At 47.7% G+C, this 27,808-nt stretch overlaps 1 protein-coding gene across 3 annotated transcripts; it reads left to right on the forward strand.

The window, feature by feature from the left end:
• On the forward strand, positions 1 to 27,787 carry GTPBP1 (GTP binding protein 1). 3 transcript variants are annotated; one of them, XM_084809856.1, is made up of 13 exons: positions 1 to 224; positions 1,676 to 1,787; positions 3,691 to 3,871; positions 6,829 to 7,177; positions 9,163 to 9,286; positions 15,180 to 15,294; positions 17,657 to 17,801; positions 17,936 to 18,118; positions 19,827 to 19,962; positions 21,237 to 21,415; positions 24,580 to 24,780; positions 26,046 to 26,087; positions 27,019 to 27,787. In XM_084809856.1, exons 1-13 carry the CDS (start codon positions 27 to 29, stop codon positions 27,109 to 27,111), a joined length of 2,058 nt encoding a protein of 685 aa, XP_084665982.1. In that variant the 5' UTR covers positions 1 to 26; the 3' UTR covers positions 27,112 to 27,787. The 3 variants fall into 3 exon arrangements, with proteins under 3 accessions (XP_084665982.1, XP_084665980.1, XP_084665981.1); XM_084809854.1 differs by lacking the exon at positions 26,046 to 26,087; XM_084809855.1 differs by lacking the exon at positions 26,046 to 26,087 and having other exon boundaries at positions 24,619 to 24,780.
• The last annotated feature ends 21 nt before the right edge of the window (positions 27,788 to 27,808 follow it).

A 27,808-nucleotide genomic window follows, 5' to 3' on the forward strand; every position in this document is an offset into this window, starting at 1 on the left:
AGGAGAAGGCGGCCGGGGCTGCCAAGATGGCGTCGGAGCGAAGCCGCTCCCCGGTGGGGGGCTCGCCGGTGCCGGCCTCGATGTTCGCCCCGGAGCCCGTTCCGCACGGCGGGCCGGCGGCGGCGGCGGCCTCTTCCAGGCCTCACGGCGGCGTCCCAGACTCGGACTGCAGCGAGGACGGCGAGGTGCTCAATGGGGAGCCCGAGCTCGATCTCACCAGCAAGGTAGGCCCGGCTGGGGCTACGGGGCAGGAGGGGCGGCGGCGGCGGCGCGCCTCCCCAGCGGCCGAGCTTGGCCGTGCCTACTCCGGCGCGCGTCCGCTAGATGGTCTCGCTCCCGCTCCTTGCGGTAGCCTCCGTCCCATTCAGTTCGCTGAGGTGATGACGGCGGCCCTCCTTGCCCTTTCGGGTCATTAGGTTCCAATTAATTAGCTAGTAGGGGAAAGGTCGCCCTGGCCGCCCTTAAGCCCCCCACTGTCCACAGATCTGCCTCCTTCCTGCGCACATTAGTAGCGAAGCATACGTGTGAGCGTGCAGCCGAGCGGTAGCAGATGATTCCAAGGGTACGTCTCGCGGACGTGGCATCTGCACATGGGGGTGTGCCTGGTTTCCCAAAGTTAACCGTGCATTCCCAAACATGCTTACTCAGACGTGAGGCCCTCTGTTTCCAAATGGGACTTACACCCATGTACGTATGTGTAGGATTGTAGCCTTAGTCTGCCTCTGTTGTTTTTTGATCCCGCGTTGTGTTCCTCTAGCAGTGTTTTAAGTGCATCAATACAAGCAGACGGAATAACTTCAGAATTCTTGCATATCTTTTCAATGTTGTGGTGGTATTATTTTCAAAAATTAACGGTGGAATTATTAGAGGAGCGCTGCTGTGGAATTGCAGGGTTGTGAAATACGGGAGAGTCGTTATATTCTCTAGCGCCTGTTCAGATGTGGAATAAGAGGCATCGTTCAAACAAAAGAATGTGCGGCAATACCTGAATGGTTGTTCACCTGGTTGGTGGGGTTCATATGATACGCTTAAAATCTGGGAGAAGAGCGTCCGTGAAAGCTGATGACAGGCTGTTTTGACAGGTCAGGCATCTGTCCTCTTTCTGGGGCTGTGCTTTTCAGTTTGTTTAGTGACCCTTGCAGTTCTGGGTAAATAGAAGCCACCGTAAAAGCACTGGAGTAGCTTTGCATGTGAATTCTGATATAACATTAGAACCTTGCTTATATTTTGTGTATAAAACCATGGCAAAGCAGCAGACTTTGTTTTTTACACTATTCAGGTTTTGTTCAGTTGGTCTACTTTAAAGATAGGGTGTTTGCTTTTTTAAAGGAATTATATTTATTTACACTTCAGCCCTCTTCACAGCCCTGCTGCTAAGTGCGCACTCTCTCTCTCTCTCTCTCTCCCCCCCCCCCTCTCTAATTTCACTTTAGGCTTTGTGGCTCCTGAGTCCAGTATCATGACTTCTTGTTTCCTCTATCACGAATCTAAAATAACCACCCCAAACCAAAATAGTCATCATCCTTTTTGAAGTGTAGCTTTTTATGATTTACTTGAAATGCATTTCATAAACATCCTTGAGATAACAGGATATCTGAAAAGCCAGATAGTGAAGGTGAGGTTGTCCCCCTCCTCCAAATCAGGTTTAACATAGATTTCTGGTTTCTATGTTCAGCTAGTAATGGTGAGCCCAACATCAGAACAGTACGATAGTTTACTCCAGCAGATGTGGGAGAGGATGGATGAAGGATGTGGGGAAACCATCTATGTCATTGGACAAGGATCAGGTGAGCATGATTTCCTTCAGTGGTATAAGCAAAGCTTTAAGAAGCTGTAGTGGTTCAACAGAAGCGGCTTGAATTATGGTGTTTGTGGGAGGGGCTGGTTGGTACTTGATGTCTGAAGAGTGAAAAACCTTTCTTCCATAATATGACCAATACACTTGACCATCCCCACATGCAGCTAAAGGTGCAATCCTATGTATGTTCAGACAGAAAAAAGTTCATGCTGGCTGGGGAATGCTGGGAGTTGTAGGACTTTTTTCTGTCTAAACATGCATGGGCTTCTGCACTGATGTCTTGAAATATATTGGCCAGGTACTGTATCATGCCAGTGCTTTCACATACTGTCTCATGCAATCTTACTTTATGTAAATCAGGCCAACCTCTATTTCGAATAAGTCTGGGAGTTTATACCGACAGTTGGAGATTGGAGCGTTGAACTTTCTCCCTGTATAAAACTGGGATCCTATCTTACAGGAATTCTTGTGTTAAGAAAATATCCAAGGTAGGTTAGGTTGAACAGTCAGAAATTTATTAAAGCACATCACAGCTGAGGGAGAGACAGTTGACCCTGTGTCTCACCAAACGAAACAGGATGTATTTATACAGCCTGAAAGTTGGAGAACAAAGAAAATTACGCATGCTCAAGAGCTACTTTAGCTTAGCAACAGTTTTATCAGCACAGCTGCCTGCTTATCTTTAGGGATGAGTTTACTTTGGTGAATAGGAATTTCTTGCTTATGATGAGCAAGTTACAATTACCTTCTCATGGTAAGGCACACCCACACATTCTCTCAATCCCATCAGGCACCTTGGTTGCTTGCTTGAAGCAATTTACTCAAGAGCCCTAGTCAGGCCTACCTTCACACTTGATTTTTTGTATTTTGCGTGAGTATGTTTTGGTTTTTAAGTGAAGCAAGTTCAAACTGTTCAGACAAGTTAACTTTTCCCCTGTACTGTTTCTGCAGTGAGATAAGTATGCTTTTCCTTCCCTGCACCCCCCCTCCCCGAATGTGGAAGTTAAAAAGGATGCTTACTTCCTTTGAAGGGACTGGAGGTTTTGGCATTGATGTCAAGGGGAGCCAAGAGTACTAGTCAGCCCAGTTCTCAAAGAAAGAGGGGAAAATGCTACCAAATAAAACTTTCTTTGGCACATGGGTCAGAATAGGAGCATGGATGTTCCCTTTCACTTGCACATCTGATGTGCCAGTGAGACCTTTCTGGATCCTCCTGTTTGCATGTGTGTAGCAAGAGGATATCTCTGCAAATCTGAGGCCCCAACCTTTGAACCTGCATAATTTCCCATACTGGTCCCAGCACCTAATGGATTAGGAGGTGGGAATTAGTGATGCCTTTGCTATGCATTCAATAAATGGAGCCAGAAGTTTGCACAGTGGGACTTAGGAGAACAATGGCCTGTAGATCCCACCTTTCCTTCCAAGCTCCCCACTCCAGATGGTAGGTGAGCTATGCTTGCCAGTCTGGGATAAAAATGGGCTCAATGAACAGTTAAATATATCACAAACATTTGGTATAGCATTGGAATCTTCATTCGCTCTCCCATGGCTTTGTGTGTTTGCTTGATTCAATGTGCTTTAAAGCAGGGGTGGCCAGAGGTAGATCTCCAGGTGATTTGGACTTCAACTCCCAGCATGGCTGATGGTCAGGAATGCTGGGAGTCAAAATCTAAAATGTCTGGAGATCTACTTTCTGTCCATCCCTGTGGCCTTTTAAGTATGAAGTCCAAACTCTTTTTGTTGCATTTTTGGCAATTCCTTTTCCCAGATCTGTGCATGGTAAGCCCCTTTCCACTAATAAGGTCACGCTAATGACAAAATGGCTCCTGGCCTGTGTGACAAAATGAAAAGCTGTAAGCAGCTGACCTCTTTTCTTTAAAATGCCCCACTAGATGGGACAGAGTATGGGCTCAGTGATGCAGACATGGAAGCTTCCTATGCTACGGTGAAGAGCATGGCGGAGCAGATAGATGCCGATGTGATCCTCTTACGGGAGCACCAAGAGGCGAGAGGCAAAGTGCGGGACTACCTGGTTCGGAAGCGTGTGGGTGACAACGATTTCCTGGAGGTCAGGTAAGGAGATAGGGTTCATCAGCAGCAGATCTACGTCTGACTAGCAGTAAGAAGCTGGTAACTCTGGTTTGGCCATGGGAGTGAATCGGCCTCGCCTTGCTAATTAAATTTTCTCTCCTCTGTGCTTTATATGCAAGCTGGTGGTTAGGATTTTGAGCACATGCTTGGAACAGTGAGAGCCAGTGTGGTGTAGTGGTTAGTGTGTTGCACTGGGACTTGGGAACCCTGGGTTCTGGTCCCCACTCAGCTGCAAAGCTCGCTGGGTGATTTTAGTCCAGTCACTGACTTTCAGCCTAACCTACCTTACAGGGTTGTTGTGAGGATAAAATGCAGAGGAGGATCACGTAAGCTGCCTTGGGGGAAAAAACTGTGGGATATAAATATACTAAGAAATCAATAAATAAACATCTAGCAGTGTCTTGAGTGGAAGTCTTCTTATACTTGTTTTATTTCTCTCTGGCATCTTAGAACCCTGTACCCAACAGTTGACAAAAATCTGGCTTTCTTACTCCAAAGGTTCTCAAAGATCTTGTAGAGGGCTGGGTGTGGGACATTTGGCTTCGACTAGCTCGTGGATACCCCAGTTGGTTTCTAGGACAGATGCAATGCAATCCTATATATGCCTACTCAGAAGCAAGTCCCATTGAGTTCAATGGGGCTTGCTCCCAGGTAAGTGGAATAGGATTGCAACCTGGTGTCCTCCAGATGTGTTGGACTCCAACTCCCATAATTCCCAGCCACAATGGCCATTGGTGGCTGGGAATCATGGGAGTTGCAGTCCAACACATCTGCAGGGCACCAGGTTTGGGAAAGCTGATTTAAATAGTCTTGCAACTGGAAAAGCTCCAGGCACCTGGATTTCCAAATTAAAACTGATGCTGGTGCCTTAAGTTTTTCCTGGCCCATACCAGCATCAAAACCTGTTTCCTGAAATTTGATCCCAGTGTCTCAGCTCTTATTTGTCAGGGGAGAGACAGGCAGGAGTTATGGGTTTAGATACCATGCTAAATAAACACCTACTGTGTTGCAGCTCAATCCCCACTGCCATGTACCAGCACCTTGGTTTGTTCACAGTAATCTGGAGTTTAAAACAACCTGGGTTGCCGTGACGTGTGATCCAGGCCAATAGAAGGGTTGTGAATTTGAACATCGGGCCTTGTAATGCACAAGCAAAGAAAGGGAGTTGTCCTGATTCAATTAAGGATTTGGCAGAAGGTTCTTCCCCTTCAGTATCTATTGAGGGGAAAAGTCCCGCCCATGTGCATGCTGTGTAATGTTCTCATTCTTAAGCATCCATGATTCTCAGCTGTGTGGTAGGCTTTTCCCCATACCCAGTTCCTCACTCTGAACTGAGTCTCAATGTATTTATTCAGTTTATAAGTTGCCAGGGCGACGTAGAAAAACAAATGCAATTCTGGGTGACGATGTTGATCTACCAACTTGATTCAGCTTCCTGAGCTCTGTTGGCTGTCTCCTCTTTTTCTTTTGAAAGATTGATTGAATTAAGTCACTGATGAAATAACACTCATATTTGCAACAAGACTGATGTTTGTCACCTTTCTGCCTAGCTGATGCTGTGCCATAAAGGTCAAGATACCTACCTCATTATGCCACCTACATTATAGGCAATTTTCCGGTTCGGTGCTGGTATTGGCTCTGAGGAGTAACAGGGCAGACGTTGTAATCTTAAGCCTAGGTCATTGTCCAGAACTTAGATTTAATTGTGGACACTGGTGTTTGGGACAGCAATTCTGGTGTTACTTATACCATTGTGCATCTTCTGGATGGATTCGTTTTCGTATTACAGCCAAAACATCAGTGAAAAGATTTTTCCAGTCTTCCAGTTCAGAGCTTTAGTCGGTTACAATGCTCCTGGTTTCCATGTAAGCTAGAAGCTGGCGACTGGGTCCCTCTAAAGTGGTTGTTGAAATATCAGCTACTACCTCTTGAATAAGTTGGAGTATCCCACTCTTTGGTTACACAAGGGAGCAGATTTAAAGCAGGTGTCCACAACCTGTGACCCTTGGCCATCCCCTGTGTGGCCCCTGAAGCTGGCAGGACCCCATCCACTTTTCCCTACATCTTAGCTGATCAGCTGGGCTGTGGGGGAAAGAATGCTTTTCCTTGGCTTCTGAGATCACTGTTTCATTGCACCTGGTAGTAGTGGAGAAACAGCAACCTTGGTGGCTATCTGTGATATCCGCCCCTCCTTTCCCCCAGGCTTTCCCCTATTATCCCTTCAGACCTAGGATAATGAGCCTAAGGAGTGGGACGTCCCACTGACCTAACTAACCTTTCACCCAGCCAGAATGCATGCCAAGTGTGTCAAATTCATCACCCCCACTGTTGTTTCTACTTTGGAAAGTGAGTGCTGGCTACTATGGGCTCATGTATGAAGCAGAGTACACGAAAACCAAGCTGGCACATGGATTTAACTTGGACAAATAAAGTAAAAGTGTATTATTTACAGGAGTTCGTTAATTAGCGTAAGCGTGGCTCACTACCCCCCTAAATCCTCCCTCCCCATCCAAGATGGTGCAACCACCACCTCACTCCAAAACTAACTCACTCCACCACCAAAACCCTCCTGTGTTCACTTACTCCCCTGCTCCCCCCCAGGTAGGACAAGAACAGCTAGTCACACATAAGCCCCATCCTGCCCACAGTTAACCTTTTCTTACCTGTAAGTACATTTCCTGCAATACTAAATACATTAATACAAAAAACCAGATTAACAAAACAAGCAGGTGATTCTGTCACACGATTGGTTGGGGATGGGAGAAACTTTTACCTCTGCCTGCCCCAGCTATCCCTAGGTCTCGGTGGGCAGGGAGGTGATGTGTGTGTGTGTGTGTGTGTGTGTATGTATATGTATGGGCGCAGCCCATGGGCCCCTCTGATTTAAAGGCTTGAGCTGAAGTCAGGGGTCCTGATAGCTTTCTTCTGCCTTCCTGTAGGGTCGCGGTGGTTGGCAATGTGGACGCTGGGAAGAGCACTCTGCTGGGTGTCCTCACCCACGGTGAGCTGGACAATGGACGGGGCTTTGCCCGGCAAAAGCTTTTTCGCCATAAGCATGAGATTGAGTCGGGCCGGACCAGCAGCGTGGGCAACGACATCTTGGGTTTTGACAGCGAGGGCAATGTAGTGAACAAGCCTGACAGCCATGGCGGAAGTTTGGAGTGGACTAAGATTTGTGAGAAATCGACAAAAGTCATAACTTTCATTGACCTAGCTGGGCACGAGAAGTACCTGAAGACGACAGTCTTTGGCATGACCGGGCACCTACCTGATTTTTGCATGCTAATGGTAAGCTGTGGTGGTGTGATGCCAATAGTAGCGAGGGGCTTTTAAGCATCAGCAGCACTTTTCCAACATCTTCCGTGTTGCAGTGTTAAGGAGCTGATGAAAATAATATACGCTAGAATTCCCACTACAAAACTGTGTTCAGGAATCCAGAAGTTAACACGGGTCTTGGACTATGTGGCGCTCAGTAATTGGTACTTTCTCACTACAAAATGTTGGAAGCTTCAGGGTTGGCATCATGGTGCTCATAGAACCATTCTTTGGGATTTCGCCTGTTCCTCTTTAGTCTGTCTCAGGCTGGCTTCCAGCCTGCACTGCGGCATGAATGGAGTTCTCTGTTCGTGCTCCTGGATCAGCTCTGGGTGAAAACTCCTACATAAACTATCAGTCTAATCAAGCACACCATGATGTTAGCAAAAGTCCTTTCTGAAATGACTCCTGACTGTGTCATGGTGTCAAACATGTCAGCTGTCAGTAAGATTTATTTGCTAAAAACCAACATACAGTATAATCAGATTAAAAATTGCATTTTAAGATGGATGATCCCCAGCACATTCTTGCATCATAAATTTGTATCTAATCCATTGGGCTGCCTTATATGTAATGGGTGTCATGTGTGCATAGAATTTGGAGTTTGGGTCCTATTTCCAGATCTTAATTTGGCAGTTGTCCTTCTTTCCCTCATAAAACAACAAAAAGGTTTGGTGTCAGTTCAGTAAGGTGAAGACATGTGTTTGTACCATCCTTACTTAACACAGAGGTTGACTTTGGTTATGTCTGTATTAGTAGATTTCTTTCCATGACAATGAGAAGCAAACTATTCCCTCTTGTTCTGGCACATTCCTGTTCTGGTTTTGGTTTGCGTGCATGTTCAGTGCCCATGAACAAAGAGAGGCCTAGGAATTATTTCTGGGCAAGCAGCCCAAACTACCAAGGTGTGTTTTCTTATAAGAAGTTATAGTGGTGGAGAGGTGCTTCAGCATAGTTTTTGATATGGCAGGGTGGGATACTGACCCATGAGCAAACCTTCTCACCAGCAAGAACCCCAGCCTGCCATTCGAAGACATGCTTGCAGAAGGCATTGTTTTTACAGTGCAAGCCCATATATTGTGAGGAACATTGTGGTGCAGTTGATGCCTCTCTGAGATAGTGGTGTAGTTTGGATGATCATTCCCAGCATCATACATCATGGTTTTTGTCATCCTGGCTTATTTTCCTGATTTGCTAATCACATTAAGCCAGAGTTCCCAGTTTGGATGAAATGTAGAGCTCTGGCTTAATACAAACAAGTATTTTCACATTGAAGTCAGCATGTGAAAGGGAGGGGAGGGGTGAGGGAGGAGCCATCGGTCCTGACAATTTTTCCCAGCTTAGTAGATTGTGGTTTATGAAGCTGGGAATGATTGTCTGAACTGGACCAATGACTGTCCTACAGTGAAACAGAGCACTAGTTATGACTCTTCCAAGGACAGACTCTAGTAGCCATTCCTTGACAGGCTGGGAAAACAGCTAGTGCAGATGTACTCTCAAGAAGGCTAAGTGTGTCATAATGTCAACTGCAAATGTGACGACTTTTTGGAAGTGATACACTGCGCTTGCATAAAATGGGGAAAATATGTTTGGCAACCCGTTCCTCCATGGCTTTTCTTGGGATGATTGTGTGAATAGGACACTAGATTCCTCTTGAAATAGTCTTGGGTAATTGCATGAGGAGCTCTTTCTGGCTGAGCATGCGCTCTGGAAGCAGTCAAGTGTCATCCCAAGAGTGCCAAACGTGAACAGCTGGATCAACCCTTTATTGCAAGTCTTGACTTTTGCTCCCAGAATGTGTTAATGTCCCTCTCCTTATCCCTCTTTTTTGTGGGGAGGGGGATTATGTCTACATCACACTGCTCAGCACTGGCACAACCTGATTTTGAGCCAAAGCCTCTGAAATGGTTGACCTGCCTAACTGTTCTTTCTCTTCCTCACACTTTGCCTTGTTACAGGTTGGCAGCAATGCTGGAATTGTGGGGATGACCAAGGAGCACCTGGGCCTGGCCTTGGCCCTCAACGTTCCCGTCTTTGTTGTGGTGACCAAGATTGACATGTGTCCTGCCAATATTCTCCAAGGTAAATGGATGCTGACACAAACAGCTCTGCTATGGAGGCTTTGCCATTTCCTGTTTTGGCAGCTGCTTTCAGATAAACTGGAGAACTGTTTTAAAATGTGAATTTTTCCAGCCATCGCTGATTCTTGATTTGCATTGTTTGTCCTGCATTGTATTTTTGTTTCTTCTTGGTCTCTTCAACCTGTCATATCTCCAGTTTTCTCAGTAATTACTTTGGTACACAGCTCAAAGACAGTGTTTTGACTTGCTTCCTTCTCTATCCCCCATAAGTAAGCTTCTGGGAAAAAGAAGGCAGAGGAGATACAACTTTTTCTTTATTGGTTTGTTAGTGTAAGGCAAGGAGTTGTGGAGATCCATTCCAGAGATCTGTTGAAAATATCTATCTCCTGAGTGCAGTGGCTGCAACTAGCTCTTTTCTTTTTTTCTAGATTTTTAAGAACCTCAGCTTCAGATCTTAGGGATAATAGAGCAACAGTGCGATCCTATGTGTGTCTACTCAGAAGTAAACCCCACTGAGTTCAATGGGACTTACACCCAAGTAAGTGTGTATAGGATTGCAGTCCAAGTGTATAACTGGTGGGTTGTAAGTGGCTTTATCTTCAAATGTTTCAGACAACTTGCTGATAGGGAGACGTATGTGTGCTCTTTAAGTGTTGAGAGTTACGTGAAACATTTGCAACTCAGCAGAAATCCAGCCATAGTGTAAGTAATGGCAGAAGAACATATCTGTGGCAGAAGCATTGCTGCCTTTCAGCCACAAGGACTGTATTTTTCTGTAGCTGACCTTTTCAATTACTACATTATGGATCTTAGATTTCAGATCACTATGAACTAATACCAGGGTCACCGGTGTGGTGCCTGGAGATATCTCTCTTGGTGCCTGCCATGCTCCCTGTCCCTCCTGGTTTTTATTTTCTTGTTTAAGATAAAAAAAACCCTGAGAGGCTGGCATGCTGCAAAGCAAAGTGTCGGCCTCCAGCACCATCTTTATTTCCAATAATATCTCTGGGTCCCACGTCTCTCTGCCTCAGCAGTTTGCCTTCTGTGAAATGAATGTTGGAGCAGAAAAGTGTGAGTTTTAAAGGGTGGTTTTGTGTTCTGGAGGTCAGACACCCACCTCAGCCATTTTTTGAATGGGAAAGCCCCCTATGGCAGTCATTTTGTGAGAGCATCCATGACATTCTTTCAGCTGTCCAAATGTGCCCCCAAAGGTCAGGGACTCCTGCACTAATACAGGATAAGTCCTGCTGGATCAAACCAAAGCCCCAGCTAGCCTGTTTCCCACAATGACCAACAAACTCTTTCCCTGAAGCCTTCAAGCAAGGTGTAAAATAAACATCATTGCCTTCCAGCAACTGGTATCCATTGACCTAGTACCACTGGACCTGGAGGCTCTTTTTGGCTGTGGTGGCTAATAGCTGTTAAACATGCAACAAAAATGGCTTCTTTGAAATTATTCTTATTATAATCTCCTCTGCTTTGTATCTAATTACTCATGCCTTTCAAGAGCAGGGATCCAAAGATATGGTCATCAGTGGCAATCGTACATTTAATTTTGGTGACCAGTAGGGGAAAGCCCCTTGTAGACACCATCATTGGAGTTACTCGTTTTAAACGTCACTGGCGCACACGGATTGTCTTTTTCAGAGTGTTGCCTAGCTGTGTCTTGTGCACATGTGATGTTTCAGGGTTTTTTTTATAATTAGGATGAGGAGGGGCAGATTGCAATCACTGTAGAGACAAACAAATCGATATTTAACAATATTTACTTAACCTAAGAAAGTTTGGTGAATAACAACATTAAGGAAACTATTAACAGAACTATGAACCAAATATGTTCAACTCCGATTTCAAGCCATAGTTTGCTGTGAAAAGCATGCTTATCATTGCTGGACCAACAACAGTTGCTTATCCCAGTTCTCTAGTCCTTGGTTGCCTGTCTGTGTGTGGAGGTGCACTCTTCGCTGAGCTGCAGACTGGCTTCTTCTCCACTGCTCAGCTGATTTCTCTGTCCTTTCTTCTGTTTCTCCTCCGTCACTCTCTTTCTGCCTCCTCTTTCTCCTGGACACCAGCCACCTTCTTCAAACCGACCTCTCCTCTCCCCATTCAGTGCCCCTCCCACTTTACTCAGCTCACATTCCGAGGCCCTTAGAGACAGGTATTGCACACACAGCAGCATGGGTTGTCCTCTGCTCCTTCCTTGTACCATCCCTCTGGTCAGGCATCCCATAGAAAAGGAATGCGCTTTGCCTCTGTGGAGCAGAAAGCAAGAAGGCCAAGCCATATTGGCTACTGAAAACAGTGGTCTGCTACCATGCCCATTCCAAGGCGTGAATCCAATGTGCTGCTAGTGGAAATGGCCCCATTGCATTTTTCCTATTGCGCAGCTGGTTACGCAAACATCACTGGGCCACTTTGTAAACCTACGATCTGTAACCAGTTGTCCAAGCAGAATGCTAGTTGGATTTTCCCCTTGCACATAGTTTGGAACTTGGGTTTCACTAGTGCAACATTATTTACACAAGCAGAGTGACACTGCTGGATCAAACCCCCAAAGTGTGGACCTCTGTTTAGGAGGCTCTTCGTCTTCTGATACTGCAAGGTTTGGTCCTTCCAGGTACCTCAGGAATTCTAGCTAGCACTCTGGCAGGAAATGGAAAGCGCTCAATCTTCAAAGCCAAATCTAGCAAAATGTGTGGATGGGCTGTTCTTGGCATCTGTCCTTTGCAAACACAGCTCATGCTTTTCTTTCTTAATCATGGTAATTAGTTCATGTGGGAAATTGCTTTATTCTGGCAAAGGCAAGTTATTGTCTTAAAAGAATATCTAGTACAACATGCAATTAAACACGGAATCCATTGCTGTGGGGCATTTTTGAGGCAAGATGTTGACTTGAATTGGACATTTTCTGTTGAAAATTGTAATAGTGTTGCCAGCTTTGTCAGTGGGAAATGAAGCCATGTGCCCTAAGGCAAAAGCCCCATCCAGCAATTAGTTTCTCCTGTACAAGCTATATCTTCTAGTCATAAAACTGGATATGGTGGGCTTCCTGATGGTTTTTTTCTTTCAGAATTGGATGTTGGAGGCGAGGGTGTTTTCCGCTCTGACCGCCTTGGGACTGGTGCAGTATGTTGAGCTTTAGAATGCTTGCGCAAAATCATGGATTATATATTACCTTTTGATATATCCTCAGTAACTTAACACTGAAGTTATCTCTTTATCTGAGTCAAGCCTGACAACTTCTGCAGTCAAAGCAGCAATGCAAATTAAATACACACTAGCTGTCAGAGCTGGCTATTTTCAGAATGGTCGATAATTTAGCAAAGTCGCGCAAAAGACAAAGGTAGCTGTGCTGGCCAGAAAAAACATTCTCCAAATCCATGTCTCCATAATACTTTATTAGGCCAGCTCAAAGGTTGCCAAATACTGTGCAAGTGTTGGAGTTCTCCAGAACTCTTAATCAGGCAAGATTTTGTTTCATTTATTTCATTTCTATATTGCCCAATAACCAAAGCTTTCTGGGCGATTCACAAAAATTACAAAGCAAAAAATAATACAAAAAACTTTAACATACACAATTTAAAAGCAGTTAAAAACAGTTACAATAAGATACCCAGGCCTGATCAAACAACTGACAATAAAACCCCCATCATATGCAGTAAAGTGCCTGGGAGTAGAGGTCAGTTTTAACCTGGTGCTGAATAGATGACAATGTTGGCACCGGGCAGACCTCAGTGGGGAGATCATTTGACTATTGTGGGGCCGCAGCTGAGAAGGCCTTCTCCCTTGTTGCCATCCTCCGAGCCTTCCTCGGAGGAGGCACTCAGAGGAGGCCCTCAGATGATGAGCATAGCATACAGGTAGGCTCATACTGGAGAGGCGCTCCATAAGGTATTGTGGTCTCCAGTTAGAAAACAAAGCAAAAGTGGGATTGGGGATGGGGGGGAGTGGCTGATGTCCAAGCCATGGTGTCTGCATCTAGTTACAGACTAAAGATGGAAAGTGGGAGGAGGCTGCAAGTATTCAAATTAGATTCTAATAGGTCCAGAGATGGTTTCAGGGTGCACCTGGGAACCTCCTAATGGTTGCTGAAAAGGTCACCTTGAGCTCCATTTTCAAGGCGGAAAGGCAGGGTACAAATAAAATCAGTGGTTGATCCCCCATTTTTGAAAATATAAAAAACAGCTTTTACTCAAAAAATGTCTCCATCCTTAAGTGAAACACATAGGATCCTTGGTAGGTGGAAAACAGATGGAGAAAACACATAGTTTTTATATTAACAAAACCAATTTGAACGTTTGCAAACCTCCTCCCACTTTCCATCTTAAGACTATAACCAAATGTAGATTTCATGGCTTGAACATCAGCCACTTTTTTCTCTTCTCGCCCTGTCCCCACTGCTCATGTTTGTGACCTTGCCTGCTGAAGAGTTGTGGAGAACTCAAAAGCTTGCACATGACTTTTGAGTTGGCCTAATAAAGGTGTGATGGTGCTGAGGATTTTGGAAACTTATTTTAGCAAGGTGTAAGTTGCGGATAATAGGTGGTCAAGAAAGCAGCCATGGGAGAGGAGGAAGGAGCTGTTCAGAGCACAAGGAGCCCCAAGATACAACCTCTAAAACCTAATTAGATTAACTCTTTGGGCTCAGGGCCTCTCCACTAAACTTGCAGGTTGTCTCCCATGTTCCCTCTACTTAAGGCGAAATATCTCCCCGTTTAAATGAAATATCTGATCCCAGGAAAGGTGAAATCTGCACCAGTCCAAGCTGTTTATGTATAAGCAGATTCATTGAAAATGTGTGGTTCTGTCTTCTGCTTATAACTCTTGAATAGTTTCTAAACCAGGGGTGCAGAACTTCAGGACTGGGGGCCAAATCTGGCCCTCCCAAGGTCCCAATCCAGTCTTCCAGGGTTCCTCAGGTGGCTGTGCATCTTTCCCTGGCCCCACCACTTTTCCCCCAATCACTGATTGTTGGGTAGGTTCCTGGCTTTTGTGCAGGTTTTCCCCTTTCTAAAAGGTTGAAATGCCTCTTCTAAGGCTTAGTTCATGGCAGGAAGAGCTTTCAGCTACAATATGCTGGTGTTTTTGATTTCTGATCCTGCCCCTTTTGCCTTTGGGCCCATCCACCACTTGAATGCGAGTTCCTACACAATGGAATTTGGCCCTCTGACTGAAAGAGGTTCAATACCCCTGTTCTATACAGTAGTTGATGTTCTGAAACTTAAGCTGTGTTTTGCTACATGAGGAGTTTTCTACATGAGGAATTTATTCTGAGCTCATCATTCCTTACTCATGGTTGCTTACAGGTTCTTGAAATTTATTATTTATTTGTGACACTTATATACCACTGAATATAATAAAATCCCTCAGTAGATCTCAATAAATGATGACTATGTGACCCTCCAGTTTCACTTCTGTATTTTAAAAGCACTTTCCTGTTTCTAAGAGTGGGGAAAATGGAATATTATTTCTGAAAGCGAAAGAAAATGTATTTTCCTACTTGTGTAATTGAATTATTATGCTGTAGCACACTATCACCTAGAGGTTATTTAGTGGAAAAGCAGGAAAGGAAAAAATATTTGAGCAGAGTTCAGATCTCAATTCTGCGACGAAACTGAAAGTTGATACAGCGGTTAACAGCATTGTGTAGAAAAGCTCGATGTCTACAGAGGGAAATGTGCAAAACATGAGCCATTGTGTTGCTCACTTTATGGGCTGATGAGGAATGACAATAACAATTGTGGATGGAGACCATTATGCGGCCTCTCTGAGGAGTCTGTTTCAGCCAGTGAAAAGTGTATCCCAGTTCCCTCTTTGTCTCTGTTAACTAGCTTACCAAAGTTAAGCATCACAAAGGGAATGTGGGCCTAATTCTCTTCATTTTATTCATCAAGAAACCTTGAAGCTCTTGCAGCGACTTCTGAAGTCCCCAGGATGCAGGAAGATCCCTGTTCTGGTCCAGAGCAAAGACGATGTCATTGTTACTGCCTCCAACTTCAGCTCAGAAAGGTGACAAAGAAAAACCAGCTGAACCCCTGTTTGGGAACTTGGAACTTAGGACAAAGAACTTCAACCCAACCTTAATGCTCATTGGTTGAGATATAAACATAGGCCATTGCCAGCTGTGGCATAAGGAAGGTACTACAGAGAGATGAGCTACATCTTACAGCTCAGGTAGCCCAGATCCTGAATGGGTGAGCCTTTGCCTTTTTAGTCCTTTTAGGCAGGCGAATGATGTTAAAGGCAAGATTATCCAGGTGTTCTAGGTAAAGGATGCATGGGTAGTTGCCCATGGTAGAGAGAAGATGGATGGGAGAAATGGTTAGGGCCAGTATTGGGTGATCCTGAGGAATCTACTTTTCCTTTTTTTTGTCACATGCTGCTTGGTTTTTCTACTAGTGGTTTGGAAATACCACAGTCTGATTCTAGGGAAGTTGACTTTGTTGCGTTGAGTCCATTCCTTGCATCTACACCACGCTTGATGCAAGGATGGAAGCAAGCAGGGGATTGGGGCGGGTGGGATGATGGCTAGAAGCGGGAAAGGAATGGGGGCTGTGTGTGTGCTGAGGCACAGGTGAGCGGTCTGGCAAGAAGTCTTTTGGTCAGATCTTGGGAATCTGTTGCCTGCTCTATTGCATGAGACCAAAAAGATGCTGATGCTGCATGCATGGATCAGAAGATCAGCTGTGCTGGAAAAGGTGGGGGAAACTAGGGAAGGGAGCTGTTGCATGTGCTTGACACCAAGCATTGTGTGGGATCTGGCCCTTCTTTGAATATGCTGCACAATCCATGTTGATGCTGGGCCATTCTCTTAATCTTCTGGTTACCTGCCTGTTCAAGAGACAGAAAATCAGGGCACCCCCCATTTGTGTTTTGACCTACAGTGCATCTGTCTCTGTGTGGGGGGGTGTGCGTGTGCGCGCGTGCGCGCGCGCGCGCACACACACACACACACACTTTCTCCCTCCCTCCCTCCTCCGCTTCTAAGCCTGAGTAGCTAGGAGAGGAAGAGAGGCATCTGTATAATCTTTAATTGTTGGCTGAAAACTTCAGTGTGCCTTCCACCTGAGCCCCAAAGTGGGTCTGGCCCCCCTGTGAATATCCTGCCCAAACCATGATGATGCCTTGCAGGTGACCCGGCCTGGGGTGGGCAGAAGGTGGATCAGGATCTACTAGTAGAGTTGCAGTAGTTCAGCACGGGTTTCTTGACTCCAGGTTTCCCCACCCTCTTAAAATACGCTGATCTGTAATAATTTAGATATAGATTTGTACTTGTCCATGCAGGTCTTGCCGGTGGTTCATGGAGAGCAGGAGGGAATTGGCACCACTGCCTAGGGCACCATTTTGCACCTAGCAAAAAATAGGTGCCCCCAGGCACTGTTTTTGTACATGGCTCCAGTTGGGATCTCAAGGTTCTAGTAAAAAAAACCCCACACAACCAAAGTAGAGCCCACAAGCCTGAAGCTTGCCTACAGTACATTCTTGTAATGATTTGGTTACATCTGTTGATGGGGTGTGTGGTAGGGAAGCAGGGCTGAGCAGGCAAAATATACGTATTATAGCTGATCTAAATACAACATGTGATCTAAAAGGCATCTGACTCATCGGGGTGGCTCTCCCACTGAGTTGGCACTAATTGCTGTGCAGCCCCCAGAAAAAAGAAAGTTGAGGAGACCTGTCCTTAATCCAAGAATATCACATTCTTTAATTGAGTGTCACAGGGGGAGCGATCTTATGCCTCCTAGACAGAGTCTGGGAGACTATAGGATATTTTGAGTTCCTGGATCTGAGGCCAGAGATGGTGCTCTGACCTCAGACTCAGGAGTCCAAGCTCCCTGGCCCTTTCCCCACTCCCCTGCAGCCAATGCGGAGAGAACCATGCCAGCTGCCTCTAGGAGCTCACAGATATGAGCTTGGAGAGGAGGAAGAGGGGGTGGTTCTGCAGGCGGGGAGGGGAGGAGACCGAGGCGGCTGGCTTACGAAGAATCCTCCAGCCACCCCAGCCTCCTTCACTCCCTCTTCGCAGAGTCCTAGCTAGATGGGCGAAAGCGCCCGTCTAATGAAAATGAAGGGTGAGAGGAGCACAGAGGCGATGTTTGCCTCCGCGCTCCTCCTGCCCTGCATAGGATGCCCATTGGCCTCAGAGTTTGGAGGCTGATGGGCATCCCCATAGGATTGTGCCCTAGGTGACCTGGGTACAGTGCTGGTATCTAGAGTAGAAGTTCTGCAGCTTGTGTGTTTCTTGTAGGGCAGGTTCCCTTCCAGGCTGAACATGTTAACCTTAGCGTCTGGGATGTCCCCCCAAATACGAAGACAAAGAGAGCAAAGAGCCATGAATAATTTGCCTTGTTTTCTCTCTGCTTCCCATTAGGATGTGCCCAATATTCCAGATTTCCAATGTCACTGGTGAGAACTTGGAATTGCTTAAGATGTTCCTCAATCTCCTGTCTCCAAGGACCAGTTACAGGGAAGAGGAGCCTGCTGAATTCCAGATAGATGACACTTACTCTGTTCCAGTAAGGAGAGTGGTGCTGGGAAGTCAATTCCACCATATTTTCCCAGGGCTGAGAAAGGAGCCGGGAGATGGCTGGGTGCTGCGGTGGCCCTCCCAGCCTGACTGACTCCCGTTATTTTTTTCACTTGTGTGTAGGGTGTCGGGACAGTGGTGTCCGGGACGACCCTGAGAGGCCTGATCAAGTTAAATGACACCTTGCTTCTAGGCCCAGACCCGCTGGGCAACTTCTTGCCCATTGCTGTGAAGTCCATCCACCGCAAGCGCATGCCGGTCAAAGAGGTGCGGGGAGGTCAGACGGCCTCCTTTGCTCTGAAAAAAGTGAGTGCGTGAACTGGTACCAATAACTTCACTGCAGCCTTCCCCAAAGTGGCGCCTCAAGGTGTGTTGGACTACACCTCCCAGCATCCCCCAGCCAGCCTTGCTCCACAGATGCTGGGAGCTGTAGTCCAACACGGCTGGTTGCGCCACTTTGGGGAAGGCTGCCTTACCGCCTTTGTACTTGGAGTTCGTTACTTTTCTGTAACTTACAATGCCATCTGAGGCATGCTTACTCTACAGTAAGTCCTGCTGTGTTCAGTGGGGCTTATTCCCTCGGAGTTGGTGTTTTTTTTAGGATTGCAGCCTCCTTTGGTCGCTACTTAGATGTGGAAATTATACTTTTGCAAAGGCATGGTAGAACTAAACGTCTCCCAAGGTGGTGATGGAAACTAGGCCAGTAGTGAGCCCCTTGTTCGTCAGTGAGAGATGTGTTAGAGATTTTTCACAATTGCTTTCCAAATACTTTATTACCCATGAAGGCTAGACGTTCACTTTTTTTCCGGTGGGGAGCTAGGATTCTTGTGACACTTTCTACAGTGCAACTTTGTTCACGTCTGCTCAGAAGTAAGCCCCATCAAGTTCAGTGGGACTTAGTCCTAGGTGAGTAAGTCCAGGATTGCAGCCTTGGGCCATGCAAGGACAGTGGGTAAGGAGGTCTGTTAAGCTGGCAGTATGGTCAGCATCATGCCCAGACTTGCCTTTGTTGTTGTTGTTGTTCAGTCGTTCAGTCGTGTCCGACTCTTCGTGACCCCATGGACCATAGCACGCCAGGCCTTCCTGTCCTCCGCTCTCTCCCGGAGCGTGCTCAAGTTCATATGCATTGCATCCATGATGCTATCTAGCCATCTCATCCTCTGCCGTCCCCTTCTCCTTTTGCCTTCAGTCTTTCCCAGCATCAGGGTCTTTTCCAGGGAGTTTTCTCTTCGCATTAGGTGGCCAAAATATTGGAGCTTCAGCTTCAGAATCTGTCCTTCCAATGAGCAGTCAGGGTTGATTTCCTTTAGGATGGACTGATTTGACCTCCTTGCAGTCCAGGGGACTCGTAAGAGTCTTCTCCAGCACCACAGTTCGAAAGCATCAATTCTTCGGCGCTCAGCCTTTCTTATAGTCCAGCTCTCACAGCCATACATTACTACTGGGAAAACCATAGCTTTGATTAGACGGACCTTTGTCGGCACAAGGTGATGTCTCTGCTTCTTACTTAAAGTCACTTCGGGAGATCCAGGGGCCATTCTCCCCCATGCCTCCCCAGGCCACAATCTGCAGGATGACCTGGAAATGATTCTTAAAAAATTAGGGAAAAATGTCGTCCAGAGGGAGCTCTGTGGAGTGCCAAAAAGGTCAAATCTAGCTTGCTTGCAAGCTCAAGTTTTACCCTTAGAGATCCATAGCGGCTTTTTTAAGTAAAAAAATTGGGGCAGGTGGAGGCAGGGGCTGCACTGTGGGCGCATACTGTCCCAAACCATCCCCTGACATGATTCCTCTTGGAATGATTTTTCTCTCTTTCCTTCTCCCCTCATCTTTGTCAAACTCCTGCTCAGCACTGTTGGATGGCCATCGCATTCCATTCTAGAGGAGGCTGCATTTCAGTGGGCTCATGTAGTTCTCTTTAATCTGTTAAAACCACTGTGTCAATATGTTTTTTAAAAGAACCCAGCTAAGTGAGTTGATTCCTCAGTCATCCGGCTTTAAATGGTTCCACTTCCAGATCAAGCGTTCCTCTATCCGGAAAGGCATGGTGATGGTGTCTCCTCGGCTGAATCCTCAAGCCTCGTGGGAGTTTGAAGCAGAAATTCTGGTCTTGCATCACCCTACCACTATCAGTCCACGTTATCAGGCCATGGGTATGTGTGGTTGCTTCCTTTGTCCCTTGTACACACCTTCTGCCATGGCTCTGAGATCTTGAACCCACCTGTGGTGATACTGAGGGCCCCCTCCTCTGGGCATCTAGCTCCCAAGCTCTGCCAGGCTATTGCAGGCAGGACAGGAGGAGTGATGGAGGCTGCTTCTACCTCCTTTCCACATTTTGTGTTAGATGGGCCTCTTGAGTTCACCTAGCATGCTTCTGCTCCAGAGGGTAAGGGCTGAGAGGCCCTTGGATCCATCGCTTCTCCCCTCCCTGTCCACTGGCCTGCCCCGAAAACACTCGCTTCCACCCCACCTGAAGTTGGAGTGGGTGAGGGAGCCAGTGCAGAGCTTTCCATGGCACCTGGGAGGGGCTGGGCCAGGGATATCCACAGTCGTAACTCCTCTGAGGTTGTAGCTCTGTTTGCCATGGGATTGCTCCCTAAAGAACTTAGAGGAGCCGCAGCTGCAAGTGGGCATCCAAAGGGGAAGGCCATTCCGCGGGGAGCAGTGTTTGGAAAGTGACAGAAGGCTCCGCTGTGCGTAAACCCACCAAGAAGTTATGCGGTCCATCGCCTGGAGTGCTTGACTTGCTTTAACCGCTACTAAAATCCCACTTCAGCTGCAGATTCAGTGGGTGGCCATGGGGAAAAGTCATGCTTGGCTTCTGTAGCCAGTCCCCTAGAAGCTGTGAACCTGGTGGGGAAGCTGTGACCTGGCTTGCACATTAAAGTGCTGTGTAGATGTGTCTTCTGCAGTTGTCTCTCCGGCTTTGCCGTTGGAGAGATCTTCCAATTCTCAAGATCACCCACTGTGGTTTATGATGTTATGTGGCTTACTAGAGGAAAACACTACAGTAACTTTTGTTTTGGACTTCAACTCCCATCAGCCCCAGCCAGCAGGGTTGATGGGAGGAATGCTGGGTGTAATAGTCCAAAACATCTGGAGGGCACCAGCTGCACCACAGGATATAGTTTAGTATGCTTTTCTCTAGCCTTGCCTTTCCTAACCTGATGTCGTCTAGATGTCTTGACGACAACTCCCATGATCCCCCAGCCAGCCTCTCTGGAGGTCACCAGGTTGAGGAAGGCTGCTCTATTCAGTAGTCTGCTCCCCTTCTGAAAAATGGAGACACATGATGACAAACAAATCCATGGCTGCCTGTGTTGTGAATGAAAAGCCTCCATTCGTGGAGGTTTGGGGCCTCCTGCGCTGCAAAGATCCGTTCTCTCGTTGCCTTTGGGAGCGCCAGTGAGAACCTTCCTGTTCGCAGTGCATTGTGGCAGCATCCGCCAGACGGCCACGATCCTCAGCATGGACAAAGACTGTCTACGCACAGGAGACAAAGCCACCGTTCATTTCCGCTTCATCAAGACCCCCGAGTACCTGCACATAGACCAGCGGCTGGTTTTTCGGGAGGGGCGTACCAAAGCTGTGGGTACCATCACCAAGGTAATGAAGGCTTTGTGGTAAGATGGGGCAGGGGCAGGCAGACGCCAGGCTTATGGGGCCTACTTTTTCCTCTGGTACCCTGATGTCCACAAATTGGAGCCAGGCAGGGCAAAAATGTGGCTTGGGGTGGTGGGGCCAGATACAAAATGGTGGCTTGGGGTGGAGCCAGATACCAGTTGCCTACTGCATGGTGCACCCCACAAGCCATACACTGGGGTGACCTTTATCTGACTTTCTACAAATTGGGGATACTAGCAGCTTGGTTGGGGATTGGGGTGGGGGGAGAACCTTTTTGGTGCCATTGTTAAATGACTGGGTGTTGGAAACCCTTGCCTGGGTGACTTGCGGTAGATAGGCATCTTCTATGCAATCCTAATCTACCACCTGCCCACCCCTGAGGTAGGACGCGGGTTGTCAGAGGGTGAGGACTTTCCCACAAGCACCTCTGACTCCGCTTCCCCACTCTTTGTATGCCGTCGGTGAACAGGTGCGCTACAGACCACCCCTTGCAGTTCCCAGAAACCCAGGGCTTGTTGATAGAGGGCTGACCACAGTTGAGCAATCCCTCAGTATCTTCATAACTTCCTTGAAGCGTGCAGCGTGTGGGACTTTCAAGCACGTTACATGGCGGGGAGGAACCTCGGGCTCTGGGGGGTCAAAACCAGCCCTTCAGCATTCCTCAGACGGTCCCACCCCCTTTCCTCAAAAGCACAGCTTTTGGGGTGGTTTCCTGCGTTTGCACGGTTTTGTCCCCATTCTAAAGGGTTGAGATGCCTCTCCCACGGCTTAGTTACTGGCAGGAAGAGCTTTCAGATACAATACGCTCGTATGTTTGGCGTTTTGTCCTCACCTTTTCAACTTTGGGTTGGCCCACAACTGAAATATGGCCCCCGACTCTCAAACTGAATCTGGCCCTGGGGCTGGGAAAGAGGCTCCCCACCCGTTACACCTGCACCTGGCCCTCTTTTCACTTCCTTCTGGTTTCCCTCTGTGTGTTTCGGACAAGGGTGAGCACAGCCACTTGATGAGAAATCTTCGTTCCCCCGGGTTTGCATACAGGACCATGCTGAGAAGGCGGCGAGGGAGTGGGCCAGATCTAGGGCTGCTGCTGCGGTCTTCCTCTAGAGGAGCTGGTGGTGGCTGCAAGTCCAAGCTTCCTCCCTCTGCCACCTATACCTGTATTCCCCTGCTGAATTGGGAGGCCCCACCTTGTGTGCGCCCCCTCCACCATTCCCCTGCCTGTTAAACCGTGTGGTTCTTGAAAGTCCATATAGTCTAAATTGGGGGTGGTAGAATGTCTGGCCCTCCAGGTGTTGCTGGACTACAATCCCACATCATCCCCAATTGTTGCCTGTGCTGGCTGGGGCTAATGGGAGTTGGAGTCCAACAACATCTGCAGGGCCACACATTCCCCACTGCTGCTCTAAAGGCTTGCCAAACTTTTCTGCAGACCCAGCCGCCTGGTCTTGGCCTGTCTGAGCTTCCCTTTTCCTTTCTGGGTGGTGACCTTAGTTTGGGTACTTTCTTCACATTTTATTTATTTATTTGTGTCCCGCTCCTCAGCTAGAAAGGCTCCCAGAGCGGCTTACAAACAATGGGTTAAACAAGACGGTCCTTGCCTGCAGGCTTACTATCTAAAAAGGCCCAACACACAAGGAAAGAGGGATGGGTAGGGAAGAGGAAAAAATAGAAGTCTTTTTTTTTTTTTAGCAGGGCTGATGGAAGGGCCCTACTCTCCCTCTCACCTCCCTCCATTACAGGCTGCTGGAATGGCTGGTGGTGGTGACAGTCAGAGGAGGACGAGGAGGCCTTTCAGCAAGGCACGTGGAACTTATCGAGTCAATAGGCTAGTTGCCCTCTTTCTTTTTGTTTAAGACCATGAGAATGTAGTGGGACTTTGCTTCTGCGTGAGCCGAGTCAAAAATTAGGAGTGGCCCCTTGCACCTAGTGCGCAGGTGGGCAACTTATGGTCCTCCAGATGTAGGCCAAAACAACTCCTGTCAGCCCTCACCATTGGCTATGCTGGCAAGGACTGATGGGAGTTGTAGGTCGAAACATCTGGAGGGCAACAGGTTGCCCACCCTGAGGGTGTAGCATCATGGCTTAGATGCTGCTGTGCCATAAAACCTCTTCTCTGCCTACCTCTACAGGCAAGAAGCTGGTTTTCTTGTGCTTTTCTCTCCCTCCCCTTCGTGCTGCAGGGGATGTGGGAGAAGAGGGGGCTGGGCACGCCAGAAGGAGATCTGACCCAGGCTGTCAGGGTTGGATCAGAGCCCATAGCGCCCCAAAGCAGTTCTGATTCTGAGGAAGAGATAGAAACCGTGGGAGAGGAACCTGCGCGCTGTTCAGAGGCGCCGCCGGAGGGAGAGCCCCTCCCTGCTCACATTCATGAGAGTGGTAGCGAGGGCGCAAGAGGAGGCGCTCAGCCCACTTGGCGCGACGTCAACAGCTGTGCCCCGATGCCCCACGGGAAAGGGGCGGATTTTCATCTAGCCCTTAAATCCAGAGGTTTCCCGCCTCTGTTCTCCAAACGGAGATCAACTGATTTCTCTGAGGCTAGCAACCTCTGTTAGGCAGCTCTCTAAAGTTTCCCTCACTAGGCTCATGCAATTAGCATCTGTAAGCGTCATTAGGTTAAATGGAAATAAATCCTTGGAAAAGAGCCCTGTCGCCCGTCCGTGTGTTGATTCTGGCTACCTGAGGATCTCAGAAGGCGGCAAAGGTGCTCCTGATCCAGGCACAGCCAGTTGCTCTCCGCCCCTCCCCGCGCCCCCGCCCCTTTTCTCTCCACATGGCTGGGCCCTGTTTAATGGCAAAAGAGAACTTTGCTTAGTCAGTCCTGTATTAGTCAGGAGTGGGGAACCTCTTTCAGTCCAAGGGCCAAATTCAATTTTGGAGAATTTCGGGCCAAAATACAAAAATGCCAGCCTATTTAGCTAAAAGCTCTTGCTTCCAGTAACTAAGCCACAGGAGAGGCATCCCAGCCTTTTTGAAGGAGGGGCGGGGCGGGGGTGGAACTGCATAAAAGCAGGGAAGCCATCAAGTGATCCGTGGCTGGGGGAAAGGGGGTGGCGCCTGTGGGAGGGCAGGGGCCATCTGGGGAGGGCTGGATGTGGCCCACCCACTCCTCTGCTTCCCTGGCTTCATCTCTTTCTGACTGGCAGTTACTTCAGACCACAAATAACTCTCCGATGAACTCCAAGCCGCAGCAAATCAAGATGCAGTCAACAAAAAAGGGACCCCTGACCAAGCGAGAGGAGGGGGGAGCCCAGACCGGTGTGCCAGCGGCTAGTCCCACAGCGGCGGAGGATGCCGTTCCGTTGGGAGCAGCCCCCTCAGCGCCTTCTAGTGCCCAGCAACCGCAGGTAGGCAGAACAGCTGGTGCAGTACCTCTCTCCCATTCCCAAGGACCCAACGATCTTTCCGTGCTCCCGCGGTTTCCATGGCTATCCTGAAGGGGAGCCGACTCCCCCCCCCCCCCCCCCCCGGTCCGAGTCCTGCGCAGGAATACTAATAGACAGCTCTCGATGAAGAAGCATTACATGTTTTCATCTTGGGCTCATTCATCTTGTACGTTTTGCAGACATAGGGTGGTATGAATGCATCATATCACTGGCTCCAAAATTGGAAGTACTTGCTGCGGTGAACAACGTGTGGCCAAAAAACGCTGGTTACATGGCCTTGTTAATTGGAAACTTGATTCCAATCCTGTATTATTATTTTCTAACTGAAAAGCCTCCGTATTTAGCAAGGAAAAATGGGATTCCTTTTGGTTTGATCTGAAAAGTGTTTTTTAACATCTCTAGCTTCAAACCTTGACATATCCATGCTATCGACTTCCTCCTTATGAGCTTTGCTGCAATTTTGCCATTTGTTTTGTGTGCCTTCGCTACATGAAGGAAGGACATCCACAGCAAGGAGGAGGGACTTTTTTGTGGTTACCCTGACGCTGCAGAATGACCACCTTGCTGAATTATGGAGCTGTCTTTGCCTTTGAAGTGGAGGGCCTGTGTCAAGAGGGCATTTAGCTGTTGAAGCTTTTTTTGAAGATCGTTCTGCTCCTCTTCATCTTACTGTTTTTGTTTTTTTCTTTGCTAGTTTAAAAAAAATTCTGTGTGTGGTAGCATACACCACCTCAAACTTTGGACTGGTGGGGTTTAAATGTTTTAAATTAACTGCAAACATGCCAAGCTTTTTGACTCATTCCTGCTGCAAAGAATTGCTTTTTAATGCAAACACTGCAAGGTGTTTTCTCTGTGTGGGATTGCAAGGTTCTGAACTCCTCTCTTGCTTTGCACCTTGTCATGTTCAGATGGCTTCTCAGTCACCTTGCTTTCTTCTGCCTCCTCTTGTCCTCCAGGAGTTATCCTGGGGTCTGAGCTGTGTATGACTCTGGTGTTGTGTCTCCTCTCCTGCTGGGCTTAATTGGTGGCATTTTGGGCTGCAATCTTATATGCTATTCCTTGGGAGTAAGCCACACTGAACTTGGTGGGGCTTACTTCTGTGTAGACATGTCTAAGATTGGACGATTAAGGAACGGCTCTCCCCTCTATTGACCCTTGTCCAGTGTCTTGGGTGTCTGTCCTGTTCTGCTCACCTGTGCTTCTCTTTTCCTGATGCTTCCCTTCAGCCTGCCCTGGATGAGGAGCCCCACAGCCGAGAGGGCAATAAGGTATTTCTGCATCCTCTGCTGCTTTGGCTCATGTGCCTTGGGGAGCAAAGGCCACCCTAGCATAGGGATGTATGAGAATTTGCTTGTGACCAGAACTTGCTCTGTTTGCACCCCCAAAGGTGAGCACATTTTGCGGGCAAACCCGGCACGTTCCCACACTTGCAATGCTGGTTCGAAAAATGCACACTATAGAAAATGCACCCTTTAAAAATGCGCATTTAGGGAAAATCCACTTTTTCACACATTCATCAATGGGGGTACATTTGGGTGCACATTTTAAAAAATGTGCACCCAAATGCTTACTTTCCCCATTCAAGCGACAACTGAAGCTTGCCATTGGAACGGAAACAAGGTGGACCACGCTTCAGGGAGGAACTTGGAGGCCCTGGATGAACTCGAGTGTTGCTGATGCTTCCATTCCTACCCTAGGAGATTTTTCCTTCCCCTCAAAAAAGTCTTCGTCTTCCTTTTAAACTCCTGTTTGCTTCAGCAGAAGCTTGACCTATTGCAAAGGTGCTGACTAGGCCAGAAAGGAGAAAAGGCCTCCCTGACCTTTTCAGGCACAGTTGCAATATATTAACCCAGTGGAGGCTAAAGCCGCAGACCTCTGCGGAAGCACCTTGCTAGCTCCTGTAGTGTGACTCTGACTGAAACCCTAAGTGGCTTCGCTACCCCACTGCCATCGGAGCCACCAGCCTCCTCTGGATTGACCATATGTGCCTGTGCAGATTTCTCCCCCGCCTTCTTCCAATGAGACAGACACACATACACCCTTTGTCTATATGGTTACATTTGTGCAATCCTTATAATTCATGCTGTCCACCCAAACTCCTCTTGTTCCCTATGGGGCAGTGGGTTCCAGATGCTGTCTTGTCCACCTCACCCTTACCTGGGATTTTCTTTTTCTTCCCCCCCCCCTTCCCATGGCAAGGCAAAGGCTGGAGGAGGTGGCCGGCGACGTGGAGGCCAGCGCCATAAAGTCAAGTCTCAAGGGGCTATCGTGACTCCTGCTGGCGGCTGTTGAGCATCTTCTGAATCCCTGAGGAATTCACGCCCTCCCCTCCGTTTCTTAAATCCAAAAATCCAGAGCAGCATAACCAAAATCCATCCCAGCTTGATCTGCTGCTGTAGAACTCTTCTTCTTCCCCTCCTGGAGGAGAGTGATGGGGGGGGTGGGTTGCAATGTAAGCTAATGAAGGTGACAAAGCACATGTGGGACTGACCAGCTGCCGCCTTCCCCTTTATCCCAAAACATTTTGTACATCGTGAGCTCTTAGTCATGATTTTTATTAGTTCTTATTATGGTGGATGTTTGTGTGTGCGCGCACAAGAAGAACCAGGAGAATCCAGGTCTACAACATAAGGTAACTGCCTTCTCTTCTCATCTCCTGCCCCTACATCACTTTTAAAAAAAATTAACCCTGTGTTTTGTTTGCGACTGAGAATTCCTGAAATCCCACACCTTTTAAGGGTATGAATAAGCGAGTTGGCAGAGAAGAGGTAGCAGTTCTTCCCGTCTGGCACCAGTGGTACTAAGGGAAAGCTGGACAGTTCCTGTTGTAATATAGCAATGACTGCAAGTGGCAGTCGGCATGAAGGGACACCCTTCAGAGCAGCAGCACCTCAAAAGTCGGGTTAGAATGAGATCCTAGGTCTCCTGCATATGCACTCGTGAGCTTGAGTAAAAGCGTGCCGTATGGTGGCGGTCGCAAAAGTACTCC

This window comes from Heloderma suspectum, chromosome 7 (genome assembly GCF_057233095.1).
Source record: "Heloderma suspectum isolate Gila_16-S chromosome 7, 16-S_ref, whole genome shotgun sequence".
In the NCBI taxonomy this organism is placed as follows: Eukaryota; Metazoa; Chordata; class Lepidosauria; order Squamata; family Helodermatidae; genus Heloderma; species Heloderma suspectum.